Source organism: Pongo pygmaeus, chromosome 4 (assembly GCF_028885625.2).
Source record: "Pongo pygmaeus isolate AG05252 chromosome 4, NHGRI_mPonPyg2-v2.0_pri, whole genome shotgun sequence".
In the NCBI taxonomy this organism is placed as follows: Eukaryota; Metazoa; Chordata; class Mammalia; order Primates; family Hominidae; genus Pongo; species Pongo pygmaeus.
The window spans coordinates 70,879,602-70,894,117 of NC_072377.2; the positions used below are offsets into that span (position 1 = coordinate 70,879,602).

Genomic DNA, 14,516 nt, shown 5'->3' on the forward strand with positions numbered 1-14,516 from the left:
GCAGACAAGCCTGGGCAACATTGCAAATCCTATCTCTACAAAAAAATACAAAACTTAGCCAGACATGGTGGTGCACACCCATAGTCCCAGCTATTCAGGAGGCTGAGGTAGAAGAATCCCTTGAGCCTGAGGTCAAGGTTACAATGAACAGAGATGATGCCACTGCAGTGCAGCCTGAGTGACAGAACAAAACCCTGTCAAGGATAGAAGGGAGGAAGAGAGGGAGGGAGATGAAAAGACAATTGTGCAGGAAAGAGTTAACTCAGCAGACCTAGACTGCAAAAACCTTGGACACTACTAAAGCCTGTCTTCAGAACTGCCCTTGGTGAGTTCCCTGAAAATAAGCTCTGAGCCCTTGGAATACTCTGCTTGATGAGCATTTTTCTATGTCTAGAGCCTTGGGTGACATGGCACCAGCTTGATTAGAGAGTTTATGCTAACTATGTGATTTGTGTTAAATGCATTTTTACTCTAGGCGGATGGAGTATACATAGTTAAGGTCAGTTACACAAGCACTGCATGCAAACCTGACTGACTCCCAATAAAAACCCTAAACAAGGCTCAAGTGAGATTCCTTGGCTGCCAACTTGCCACGTCACACATAGTTGCAGGGAGAATTAAGCGCATCCACACAACTCTACTGGGAAAGAACTCCTGTAAGCTTATCCCATGTGCCTTTTCCTTTGTTCATTGTAATGTTCTCTCTCACTTTAATACGCTGCAACCAAGAAAACAGCAGTTCTTCTGAGTCCAGTGAGTCTATCCCACAAATCATTGCACCTGAGGGTAGTCTTAGAGAAATCTCTGGCACAACTAGCATTACAAATGAGATTTCCTATAACTCCTGCTAGCTGAAACATGAGGAAAGCACTGTTTGAGAAAAGGAAGGATTACAGGGTGGGTAAAGTTTGATGCCAGATGGTTACTGAGTCACCGATGGTATAAAACAACAACAGTTGCACTGCGATAAGTTACTGTAGGTAGAAGTTACCAGTAAAATATACAATAATAGAACCAGCTCCTGTAGAGCTGGCTCACTGAATATACAACAAAATGTAAAATGAGAAACAAGCTAAATATACAATCCCCTTTTTATTTTTAACTGTAATGAAAAATAGCTAAAATGAAAGTTTTTGGGACAGATGCTGGCACTGCATCAAGTTTGGATTTTGGCCACTCTAAGCTACAGTTGCTAGTTTGGGGTTGCTAAGAGTTGCTACGAAAGGGAAAAATTTTGCTGGATCATCTACCATGGGTCATTCTAAATTCATTGTGTTGGAAATCTGGTGGATCTTTTTCAATGTAAAGAATCATTATCTTAGCCAAGCACAGTGGCTCACGCCTGTAATCTCAGCACTTTGGGAGGCCAAGGTGGAAGGACTGCTTGAGACCAGGAATTCAACACCAGCCTTAACAACATAGTGAGACCCCATCTCTACAAGAAACCAAAAATAAAAAATAAAAAAATTAGCCAGGCATGGTGGCACACACCTGTACTCCTAGCTACTTGGGAAGCTAAGGCAGGAAGATCATTTGACCCCAGCAGTTTGAGATGAGACAGCTATAATCTTACTACACTCCAACCAGGGCAATAGAGTAATAACCTGTTTCAAAGAAAAAAAAATATATATATATAGGGGTGGGGGGGAGAACAATTATCTTTTATTCTGAGAAAATGTCCATGTATTATTATTTCTTGCCTTCGATTTTTTAATATTCTGCAACTTATAACAGTAAAATTTCATAATTCCATTTCAGCTTTATTTCTTCTATTATTCCAGTTGTCCTTTTTTCCCATTCCTGACCCATTATTTACATTTCTATGACTATAGAAACTTGGTTGCCATTGTGGCAGTGTTAAGAGGTAGGGTCTTTGGGAAGCAATTGGGTCGTGCCACCCTCACGAAGTGATTAATGCCATAATTGCCGGAGTAGGTTAGTTGTCATGGGAGTTCAGCCCCGCCTTTTCCTGTCTCTTGTATTCACTTCCACCTTCTATCCTTTTGCTGTGCTATAATACAGTAAGATGGCCCTCCCTCACCAAAAACAGCACCATGCTCTTAGATTCTCAACCTTTTTAAGTTCTGCAGTTAAAAAAAGTTGGAACTTTGTTCTGTTGGAGTTAAAGTGAGAGGAAACATTAATACAGACAAAGAAAAAGGCACAAGGGAGCTTACAGGAGTTCTTTCCTAGTAGAGCTGCATAGATGTGCTCAATTCTCCCTGCAACTATGTATGAACAAACTTTTTAAATAAACTTTTTCAGCTATAGGTGAATAAACTTGCTTGCTTTTTTTTTTTTTTTTTTTTTTTGAGACAGAGTCTCGCTGTCATCCAGGCTGGAGTCCAGTGGCACGATCTCAGCTCACTGCAAGGTCCGCCTCCCGGGTTCACGCCATTCTCCTGCCTCAGCCTCCCAAGTAGCTGGGACTACAGGAACCCGCCACCACGCCCAGCTAATTTTTTTGTATTTTAGTAGAGACGGGGTTTCACCATGCTAGCCAGGATGGTCTCTCCTGACCTCGTGATCTGCCCACCTCGGCTTCCCAAAGTGCTGGGATTACAGGTGTGAGCCACCACGCCCAGCCGGTGAATAAACTTTTTAAAAATAAATTATCCAGTCTGTGATGCTCTGCAATAGCAGAAGAAAACAGACTAAGACAGCAGTTTTTTGTGGCTGGCTTTTTTCATTTAGCATGTTTTCAAGGTACATCCATATCTTAGCATGTATCTGTACTTCATTTCTTTTTATTGTCCAATAATGTGCCACTGTTAGGATATACTGCATTTTATTCATTCATCAATTGATGGATATTTGAGGTTGTTTTCCCTTTTTGCCTGTAAGAAAAATTATGCTATGAACATTCATGTGTAACTTTTCGTGTGGATACATACATGTTTTCATTCCTCCTGGGTATATATCCAGGAATGAAACTGCTGCGACAGTTAACTCTTTTACCTTTTGAGAAATTTCCACACTGCTTTCTAAAATAGTATACCATTTTACATTGCCACTAGCAATGTATTGCTATTCCAATTTTTGCACTTCTTTATCAACCCATGTTATTGTCTGTTCTTTGATTATAGCCATCCTAGACGGTGCAAAGTGGTCCTTTTTTAAAAAATGGCATTGTTATTTTGTGGGATCAAAATTTTTTCTTATCCTGTGGACGGTATTATTTCTTTAAATTCTCGTTGGTTCCCTGAATTGTCTCTCCTTGAGACTCCTCTTTGTTCAGTTGTTTTGAACTTCTGTCTTTCAACTTGGAGACATTTCACAGATGTGTATGATCCTTGTCTGGACATTCCTATTTAAAACTCAAAAACTTACTATGAATGCTATGTTTATGAATAAGGCTTTATGATGTGTGGCCACCCTGCTTTTTCACTGGGGACTCCATATATTATTACTTAGAAATATTTTCTTTTCAAAATATTTTATATCCTGTCTAAGGCTATGTTCTTTTTTGATTAGCAATTTCTTTAAGTCATTTTTCTCTTCTCACTTTTACTACACATTCAAGAGAAGCCAAGCCATACCTTCAACACTTCATTTAAATATTTTCTCAGTGAAAGATTCAACTTCATTCCTCATAAGTTTTATCTTTCATAAAACACTAGGGACCTCTGCAGACAGAGCGATGGAGGGAACTAGCAGTACACCATGCAGAATAAAAATGTTAACTTGATCTTTCTGACTTTTGACCTGCACACCACCCCATTAACCACCCAACCTGGTATCCCTGAGTCAAGAGCCTCACTAGTTTAATGTCTCCATATCATATACTTCCAGTTTTCAGATATATAGGTAAGAAGTTAGCAACGGTAAGCTAAGAAGATTTAACCATCTATATTCTGATTTAAAGAATTTTAAAGCTTGATTTTAGCTCCACACTTGAACTCTGAGTTTTGCAGTAACAGGTTCCTTCAAATCCCAAGACTTTCTTCAATTTTGTGGGGGCAAACTCTTCATCATGATTTCTGTCTCTAGGCACATACTTACCTCTTTCCATGCTCTACAACTTGTAAAAATTTTTGTTTGCTTCCATCTTCTCTTCTATGTTTTAACCTTATGAACTGACACTTTAAAAACATGACATTATTGGCATTTAGTTTTGAGAAAGTGTCTATGATCCTTGTCTGGACATTCATATTTAAAACTCAAAAATTCATGTCTTCCTCACATGCAAAAATACATTCATTCCATCCCAGCAGCCACAAAAGTCTTAACTTATTCTACCAACAACTCAAAGGTTTGAAGTCTAACATCTCATCAAAGTATGATTTAAATTAAATGAATAAAATTCCCAGTACAATAGATTTTGAAGCAAATTGATCAACTGTGAACTTGCGAAATCAAACATGTTATGGGCTTCAAAAATACAATGGTGGGAGGGACATAGGATAGACATTCCTATTCCAAAAGGAAGAAATAGGAAAGAAGGGGTAACATGTCCCAATTAACTCCCAACACAATAGGGTAAACATTAAATCTTAAGGCCCAAGAATAATCTTTGGTTCAATGCTGTCTTCAAGGCCCACTAGGGTGAAGGTGGCTCTGCCCCTGCAGCTTTGCTGAGCAGGGGTTTGGGGACCCACAGCTCTGAGCATCCTTGTTCCCAAAGCTTGGCAAAATGGCCCTCCAGCAGCTCTCTGTCTGTGCTTCACTCACAGTATCGCTGTGCCTGGGCACCATGGCTCTCCTGGACTGAGGTCATAAGCTCAAGGCTCTGCCAGGAGGCTCCTTCCTTTAAAACCCAGGTGGAACCAGCCATTACCCCTGGCTTGCGCTTTCTGCACCCTGGAGGAGATACGACCCTCCAGAAGGGTGACCACTGCTGCCTCTGCCACACCTAGACACACTGAAGCTGCACCTGGGGCAACTGATGAACACAGTCTAAGTATAGGAAGCAGAGAATGAGTTCATGCTAGGCAGTATGGCCCAAGGTCCCACAGACTCCTGTAGCCCTTACATTGCCTTCTTCCATTGTCTTGAACAACAGCACCTGGCTTCAGTTGAGATGGCTGACTAATCTCCTTATCAGATGGTCATTTGGCCACACCCTTTAAGTTCTTTGCCAAACAGCCTTTCTCATTCTTTACAGTAGGGATAGGCTGACAATTTTTCAAACATTTAAATTCAGCTTCATTTTTTATTAGCAATTTAAGTCATTTTTAGCTTCCCACATTTTACTATATAGTCAAGAGAAGCCAAGCCATACCTTCAACACTTTTCTTAAATATTTCTTCAAAGATTCAACTTCATTCCTATAAGTTCTATCTTTCACAAAACACTAGGGCAGGCATGCAATTCAGCTCTCTGCCTCTTTATAATAAGAATATTTACTCCACTGTGCAATAACATTGTGATATTGTAAAATATATATTTGGTCTTTATCCCTATTGTGGTATCTTTTCATATGCATGAGTTGACTGATGGCTGGGAGCCCCTCAGTAACATCAGGATGGGGGCTGGTCATAAACAAAGACCAAAACCTGACTAGAGCGTTAGGACTTTCAGCACCACCCCTCAAAACTCTGGGGAGGGAAGAAGAACTGAGAGTTAAGCTGGTCATCAATGGCAAATGACTTAATCAATCGTACCTACATAATGAAGCTTCCATAAAACCCCAAAAGAACTGGGTTTGGGGAGCTTCTAGATAGCTGAACAGAGGCAAGTTTCCGGAGAGTACCATGTCCAGAGATGGCATGGAAGCTCCATGTCCCTTCCACCATGACTTGCCCTACACATCTTTTCCATTTGGCTGTTCAACTGTATCTTTTTTTTTTTTTTTTTTTTTTTTTTTTGAGACAGGGTTTCACTCTGTTGCCCAGGCTGGAAGGCAGTGACGCGACCATGGCTCACTGCAGCCTCAACCTCCCAGGCTCAAGCAATCCTCCCACCTCAGCCTTCCAAGTATCTGGGACTAAAGGCACACACCACCACACACAGAAGGTTTTTGTATTTTTTTTTGTAGGGACGGGCTTTTGCCATATTGCCCAGGCAGGTCTTGAACACTTAGACTCAAGTGATCCATCCTCTTCAGATTCCCAAAGTGCTGGGATTACAGGTGTGAGCCACCATGCCCAGCCATGTATCCTTTGCAATATCTCTTATGACACCTGAGTAAATGAAAGTAAGTTTATCTCTCAGTTCTGTGAGCTGCTCTGGCAAATTAATCAAACCTGAGGAGGAGGGGATCATGGAAAACCCTGATTTATAGCCAGTCAGAATACAGGCGACAATCTATTACTGGCAACTGGTATCTGAAACTGGGGTCAGGCATGTGGGACTGAGCGCTCAACCTGTGGGATCTGATGCTACCTCCAAGTAGATTGTGTCAGAACTGAAGTGAATTAAGAGGACACCCAACTGGTGGGTAGGAGAGAATCATCATCTGCAAAATCTGCCAAAGAATTGGTTGCTGGTGAGAATTCCCCACACATTTTGGTAACCAGAGGTGCTACGTTGTATTGAGTGGTGAGGGAGACTAGGAAAAACACTTTGATTTTTTTCCTCTCTATCCTTAGACACATGTTCTTTCTTTCCAGGTGAGACCTATCAAAATGGCCATTACTGTACATATTTCTATCAACATTCTTTTCAGGACTATTCCGGTATTATCTAAGAAAACTGAGGCTTTCTCTATAGCTCTCTTATAACCTCAGTTCCCACCAGAATCGCCTTTAAAGGTCTGCTCACAGCAATGTAGGCCTTTGCACACATTCCAAAATTCTTCCAGCTACTACTGATCCACCCAGTTTCAAAGGTGCTTCCAAATTTTTTGGTATTTGTTATATAGTACCACCTCCACTTCTCAGTACCAACTTTCTGTCATAGTCCATTCAGTCTCCTATAATAAAATACTACAGACTGGAGAGCTTATAAAAATTTATTTCTCACAATTCTGGCAGCTAGGAAGTCCAAGATTCAATGTCTACTGAGGGCCCACCTCTTCACAGACAGTACCTTCTAGTTGTGTCCTCACAAGATGGAAGGGGAGGACACTGGTCTCTTCAGACATTTATAAGGGCATTAATTTCATTTATGAAGGCCCTACACTCAGCACCTAATCACCTCCCAAAGGTCTCACCTCCTAATATCATCACACTGGGGAATAAATTTCAAGGTATGGATTTTGGGAGACACAAATATTTAGTCCACAGCAGAAGGAGAGATGTATGTATGGGGTCATTAAGCGATGTTTAATATTTTGCTTTTATTATGAAGTTTAATTAACTAAAAACTAGATATGAGATTAAGGTTTACACATAACCACTAACTTCAGTAATAGTTCTGATGCAAAAATCGAGTTCAAAATTCAAATCTTTAGGCCAGGTGTGGTGGCTCACGCCTGTAATCCCAGCACTTTGGGAGGCTGAGGCGGGCAGATCACGAAGTCAGGAGTTCAAGACCAGCCTGGCTAGCATGGTGAAACCCCATCTCTACTAAAAATACAAAAATTAGCCGGGCATGGTGGTGCATGCCTGTAATCCTAGCTACTTGGGAGGCTGAGGCAGAAGAATCGCCTGACCCTGGGAGGCGGAGGTTACAGTGATCCAGGATTGTGCCACTGCATTCCAGACTGGGCAACAGAGCGAGACTCTGTTTCCAAAAAAAAAAAAAAAAAAAAAATCAAATATTATGTTCAATAAAATATAAATAAAAGCAGAAAATTTAATATGGTTTTAGAGTGGTTTCATCCTATTTCTTATGCCATGAACTTATCTAAAATAGATCTAGTTAGAAATTATTTGGGGTCACTACAAATTCATTGAGTGGCTTACCTCTTCTTTTCCTAATGTTATGAGAACGTCTTCAGTCAAGGGAATTGCTATAAAAACAAAACAAAACAAAGTTACACATATATTTAGTTAATTCTCAAAAATCAAGAATTTAATTTTGTGGTTTTCTAAGATAATTCTTTCCATCTCCATTTATACAACTTTTTCTCCCCCACAAGGCAGAGTTTCCCTCTTGTCACCCAGGCTGCAGTGCAATGGCGCTATTTGGCTCACTGCAACCTCCACCTCCCTGGTTCAAACAATTCTCATGCTTCAGCCTCCTGAGTAGCTGGGATTACAGGCATCCACCAACATGCCCGGCTAATTTTTGTGTTTTTAGTAGAGATAGGGTTTCACCATGTTGGCCAAGCCAGTCTTGAACTCCTGACCTCAAGTGATCCACCTGCCTTGACAATACACAACTTTTTCATTTTATTTATTTTTAACATCTTTGCACGTATAGCCAACTATATATAATTTTAGATAAATTTGATCCTATTTATGTACTGTTTAGTGTCTTTTTCTTTTCTTCTTTTGTTCTTCAAACCCTCAAAAGCAAAGCTAATAATCTATAGTGTGTTCCTCAAATACTTTCCCTGTAGTCATATATCCTATGTACACATATGTAACATACATTTACATACACTTAAAAGGGTTATTTTTATCATCATTGGTTTTACAAGAATGGGGTCATATATATTATATTCATCTTACTTTCTTTCACTCAATAAAACCCCCAGGGAAACCTAGACCTATATAGGTCTAATTCATAACTTTTAATGGCTGCATGATATTCCAAAATGAATATACCATAATATACTGAGTGATTGCCCTCTTGATTGAACACTTTGATTTTAGATTAACTTTGTGTCTAGTTTCTAGCCATAACAAACAAGGATGCAGTAAGCAGACTTTTATACACGTTTTTATGTACTGGTGCTCTCATTTCTATAGAACAGATTCTCAGAAATGAAATTTCGGAGAATGAAATGTGTACTTTGAATCTGAATAGAGAATGTCAGCTTCCTTTCTAAAGACATTCCCATGAGCTATGAAGAAAAAACAGCAAGAAATATTACAAACTCTTCTAAAATTTTTGCCAGCCTGATGAGTAGAAACAAATGTGTAATTTTGCATAGCAAATTTTAATGCGTTCAATCCTTCTGCTAGAAATTTTCCTTTCCTAATGAAGTGCTATTTGAAACTTCTCAAATGGTAGGCTACTGAAAACTTTCAAAGGTATCTGCTATTCTAGAAAGCCTTCTAACACGGAAGAACTTTCTACATGTGCTTCATAGATAGGTTTGTATTAGAATATTCAGTGTCTGGGAAGGGTTTGCTCTCTGCTTCCAAGATGGTGTCTTCTTGCTGTGTCCTCACATAGTGGAAGGCAAAAGGGGAAAAAAAGACTAGATACTACCTTCAACCTCTATAAGAAGCTCACTAATCACATCCTAAATACCTCACTTTTTAACACTATCATACTGGTGATTAAGTTTTAACATGAATTTTGGGGGATATATTTAGGCCATAGCAGACAGCTATCATAAAAAAAACAGAAAGTAACAAGTGTTAACAAGGATGTTGAGAAACTGAAACCATGTGCACTGTTGGTGGGATTGTAATATGGTGCAACTATTATGGAAAATAGTATAGGTGGTTCCTCAAAAAACTTAAAATAGAACTATCATATGATCTACTAATTTTATTTCTGGTAGACATCCAAAAGAATTGAAAGCAGGGCCTCAAAGAGATAACTGCACATCCACGTTCATAGCAGCACTCACATTCACAGTAATGAAATTATGAAAGCAACCGAAGTTTCCGTTGACAGATGAATGGGTAAGTAAACTGTGGTATATACATACAATGAAATACTATTCAGCCTTAAAAAAGGAAGGAAATTCTAACATGTGCTACAACATGGAAGAACTTTGAGGACATTACACTAAGTAAAATAAGTCACCCACAAAAACACAAATACTATATGATTCCATTATATGAGGTATCTAAACTAATCAAATTAATAGAAAGTAGAATTGAGGTTGCCAGGGCTGGGGGATGATGGAAAAGGAGAGTTGTTGTTTAATGTGTATAGAGTTTCAGATTTGCAAGATGAAAAAGTCCTGAAGATACATTGCACAAAAATGTGAATGTACTTAACACTACTGTGAACCATACACTTAAAAATGGTTAAAATTGTAAATTTTATATTTTACCACAATTAAAAAATTTTCTTTAAACTAAACAAAACCTGAGGGACTTGGGTAACCATAACAAAAGGTCTAACATTCATGTTACTGGAATTCCAGGAAAGGAGAAAGAAGGTGGGGGGAGTTGCTGAAAAAATACATCAAATGATAGCTAAAAAGTTCTCAAATAAATTCTGCAAAAGACATAAATCTACATATTCAGGAATCTGAGTGACTCCTAAGTAAGATAAAGCCAAAGAAATCCAGGCTAAGATACAACATAATTATTCTTCTAAAAGCTGAAGACAAATAAAAAGTCCTCAAAGCAGCCACACACACACACACACACACACACACACACACACAAAGCCTTCTCTATAAAGCAAAGCTCATCAGAATGACAGCACATTTCTCATCAGTACCAAGGGAGACAGAGGTAAGTGGCACGACATTTTTAAGTGCTAAAAGAAAACAACCTTGAATTGCATATCCAGTGAAAATATCCTTCAGGAATGAAAGAGAAATCAAGAAATTCTCAGATAAAGAAAAACTAAGAAAATTTGTTGCCAGCAGACCAACTCTAAAAGAACGGCTCAAGGAAGTTCTTGAAACTGAAACAATAAAAGGAATTTTAGAAGATCAGGAAGGAAGAACAATAGAAAGAACAAAAACATGGACTAAAGCTACCATAAATCCTACAGTCACAAGGAAATAAATTCTGCCAACAACTTCAGTAAGCTTGGAAATGGATCCCTCCTCCAGCCTTTGAGGAGAATCTATCATTACAGCCACGAAATCCCTAAGCAGAGGACCCAGTTAAGCTGTGTCCAGACTCCTATCTGCAGAAACTGGGAAATAATAAATGTCCTCAGACCCCTGAACTACAGAAATTGTGAGATAATAAATGTATGTTATATAAAGCCACTCCAAAAAAGCCTAAAAGAAGATTGAGAAAATGTTGATAACTGTAGAATCTGGTCTCTGAGTTTACTACAGTTAACTCTCTATATATGTATTTTTTAACTTTTAAGTTTGAAAACTTCTATCATTGCCAGGGTGGGCGAAACCCATTGTGGTCAAGAGATTAAAAAGTCTGTTATAATAATCTAATGGTGATGAAAACCCGAAGTAAATCTGTAACAGTAGGACTCGATATTTAGTAACTAGCTATATGTTCTAGTTCTAATGTTTTTGTTCTATTCTCCCCCCCACCTCAGGCGATCCACCAGCCCTGGCCTCCCAAAGTGCTGGGATTACAGACGTGAGCCACCACACCCAGCTGTTCTAATTTTAACAAACATGCTATATGTGCAAAATGAAAAAGGAAGAATCTAGGAGGACTCTTAAATTGGGAGCTGATCAAATATGCTCCATTCAATGAGTGAGGAAACAGAAAAGGTCAGTTCATGAATCTGAGGTGTCTATGAAATATTTTGGAAAAGATGCCTAGGAGGTACAAAGATACTTGAGTCTGATATTGCAGAGAAGTCTGGTTTAAATATATAGATTTGTAAGTTGTTATTGGTTGATGTGTCCCCACCCCCAAATTCCTATGTTGAAATCCTAATCCCCAATACCTTTGAATATGGCTGTATTTGGAATTGGGTATTTCAAGAGATAATTAAGTTAAAATTAGGTTATTAGAGTTGGCCCTAATCCAATAAGACTGGTGTCCTTATAAGAGGAGGAGATTAGGACACAGAAGGAAGACCATGTGAAGACACAGGAAGAAGATGGACATCTGCAAGCCAAGGGGAAAGGCCTCAGAAGAAACCAATCTTATTGACACCTTGATCTTTAACTTGTATCTTCCAGAATTGTGAGAAAATTAATTTCTGTTGTTTAAGCCACCTAGTCCATAGTAGTTTGTTATGATAGCTCTAATACTAATATGGAAGTTATTATTATAGATATAAACACATAAAAACAGAAGAAGATATAATGCTGGTATAGTATATAGGGTCCTCTGGAGAATATGAACATGTGGAAGTTATTATTACAGATATAACACATAAAAACAGGAGCAGAAGATACAATGCTGGTATAGCTTATAGGGTCCTCTGGAGAACTTGAACATTTTAATATTTGAGGCTGGGCGTGGTGGCTCATACCTGTAATCCCAACACTTTGGGAGGCTGACGCAGGACGATCACCTGAGGTCAGGAGTTCGAGATCAGCCTGGCCAACATGGCAAAACCCCGTCTCTACTACAAATACAAAAATTAGCCAGGCGTGGTGGCAGGCACCTGTAATCCCAGCTACTCGGGAGGCTGAGGCACAAGAACTGCTTGAACGTGGAAGACAGAGCTTGCAGTGAGCCGAGATTGCACCACTGCACTCCAGCCTGGGCAACAGAGTAAGACTGTCTCAAAAAAAAAAAAAAAAAATTTTTTTTTGAGTATGAGCAGTTTTTGAGATGCTAACTGTACTACTGAAAAGGCAATAAGACATACGGTTGAAGACAAATTAAAATCACAATTGTAATACTACACACCTATTAGAAATGCTCAAATTAATGACTAACAGGTAGTAATAACGATGTGGAAAAATGGCTGACATTGGCATGAAGACAGTCATTAAAGCAAGAATATGGAAAAATTGTATAGGAAGAGAATGAGGAGAAAACAGCTGAAGATTGCTCCTTGGGGGGGAATTTCTTTCTTTTTTTTTTTTTTTTGAAATGGAGTCTCGCCCAGTTGCCCAGGCAGGAGTGCAGTGGCACGATCTCGGCTCACTGCAAGCCCTGCCTCCTGGGTTCATGCCATTCTCCTGCCTCAGCATCCCAAGTAGCTGGGACTACAGGCACCCACCACAACATCTGGCTAATTGTTTTATATTTTTAGTAGAGACGGGGTTTTACCGTGTTAGCCAGGATAGTCTCGATCTCCTGACCTCATGATCCACCTGCCTCAGCCTCCCAAAGTGCTGGGATTACAGGCATGAGCCACGGTGCCGGGCCTGGGGAATTTCAGTAATTGGGAAAGAGAATGATAAGCCCACAAAGAAGACTATGAAGGGAAGCATGGGGTGGAGAACAATTAAAGGAAAGAAAACAGAGTGGGAGAAGAAGCAGGAAGACATATAGAAAAAGAGGGTACAATCCAAACAGAATATCATATGCAGGGATACTTTGGAGACAGTCCAAGTTTGGTTCTAGACCACCACACTAAAGCAAATATCACAACAAAACAAGTCACACAAATTTTTTGTTTTCCCAGTACATATAAAAGTTGTTTACATTATACTGTAGTCTATTAAATTATGCATTAGCATTATTTCTAAAAATGTACATACCTTATTTTAAAAAAACCTTATTGCAAAAAATGCTAACTGAGATGCCTAATCTGAGCCTTCGGTGAGTTGTAATTTTTTGCTGGTGGAAGGCCTTATCTCAGTGTTAATGGCTGATGACTGATCAGGTTAGTGACTGCTGAAGGTTGGGGTGGCTGTGGCCGTTTCTTAAAATAAGACAACAATGAAGTTTGCCACATTGATTGACTCTCCGTTTCACAAAAACATTTCTCGGTGGCATGAGATGCTGTTTGACAGCATTTTACCCACAGCAGAACTTCTTTCAAAATTAGTCACTCCTCTCAAACCCTGACACTGCCTTACCAACAAAGTTTATGTAATATTCTAAATCTTTTGTTGTCATTTCAACCGTGTTCAAAGCATCTTCACTGGGAGTAGATTCCAACTCAAGAAACCACTTTTTTTGCTCATCCATGGGAAGCAACTCCTCATCTGTTCAAGTTTTATCATGAGATTGCAGTCATTCAGCCACATTTTCAGACTCCACTTCTAATTCTAGTTAGATACTTCTACCACATTTGTAGTTACTTGAACCCCTCAGAGTCATCCATGAGGGTTAGAACCAACCTCTTGCACACTCCTGTTAATGTTGTTATTTTGACCTCCTTCCATAAATCACGCATGTTCTTAATGGCATCTAGAATGGTGAATACTTTCCAGAAGGTTTCAATGTACTTTGGCCCAGACCATCAGAGGACTTATGACAGCTATAGCCTTACAAAGTGTATTTCTTAAATAAAAAGACTTCAGTTGAGGTGGCTTCTTGGTCCCTGGGCTGCAGAACAGATGTTGCATCAACAGACATGAGGACATTAAATTCCTTGTACATCACCATCAGAGCTCTTGAGTGAAGAGATGGGGGGCAGGAATATTTTGAAAGGAATCTTTCTTTTTTTTCCTGAGTGGTAGGTCTCAACAGTGGGCTTAAACTATTCAGTAAACCATGCTATAAACAGGTGTACTGTCATCCAGGCTTTACTGTTCCATTTACAATGCACAGGCAGAGTAGATTTGGTATAATTCTTAAGGGCCCTAGGATTGCTGGAATGATAAATGAGTGTTGGTTTTAACTCAGGGTCACCAGCTGCACTAGTCCTTATCAAGAGAGTCAACCTGTCCTTTTGAAGCTTTGGAGCTAGGCATCAACTTCTCCTCTCTAACTATGAGAGTCCTAGATGGCATCTTCTTCCAATAGAGGGCTGTTCTGTCTACATTGAAAATTTGCTGT

At 39.4% G+C, this 14,516-nt stretch overlaps 1 protein-coding gene across 7 annotated transcripts in view; it reads right to left on the reverse strand.

Annotated features, from left to right (window-relative positions):
* Positions 1–14,516, reverse strand: part of CENPK (centromere protein K) — a 45,073-nt gene that overhangs the window by 17,118 nt on the left and 13,439 nt on the right. For all 7 annotated transcript variants that reach the window (XM_054487524.1, XM_054487526.1, XM_054487520.1 and 4 more), the window contains one exon: positions 7,788–7,834. In XM_054487524.1, coding sequence (XP_054343499.1) covers positions 7,788–7,834 — 47 coding nt within the window. The remainder of the gene's footprint in view (positions 1–7,787; positions 7,835–14,516) is intronic.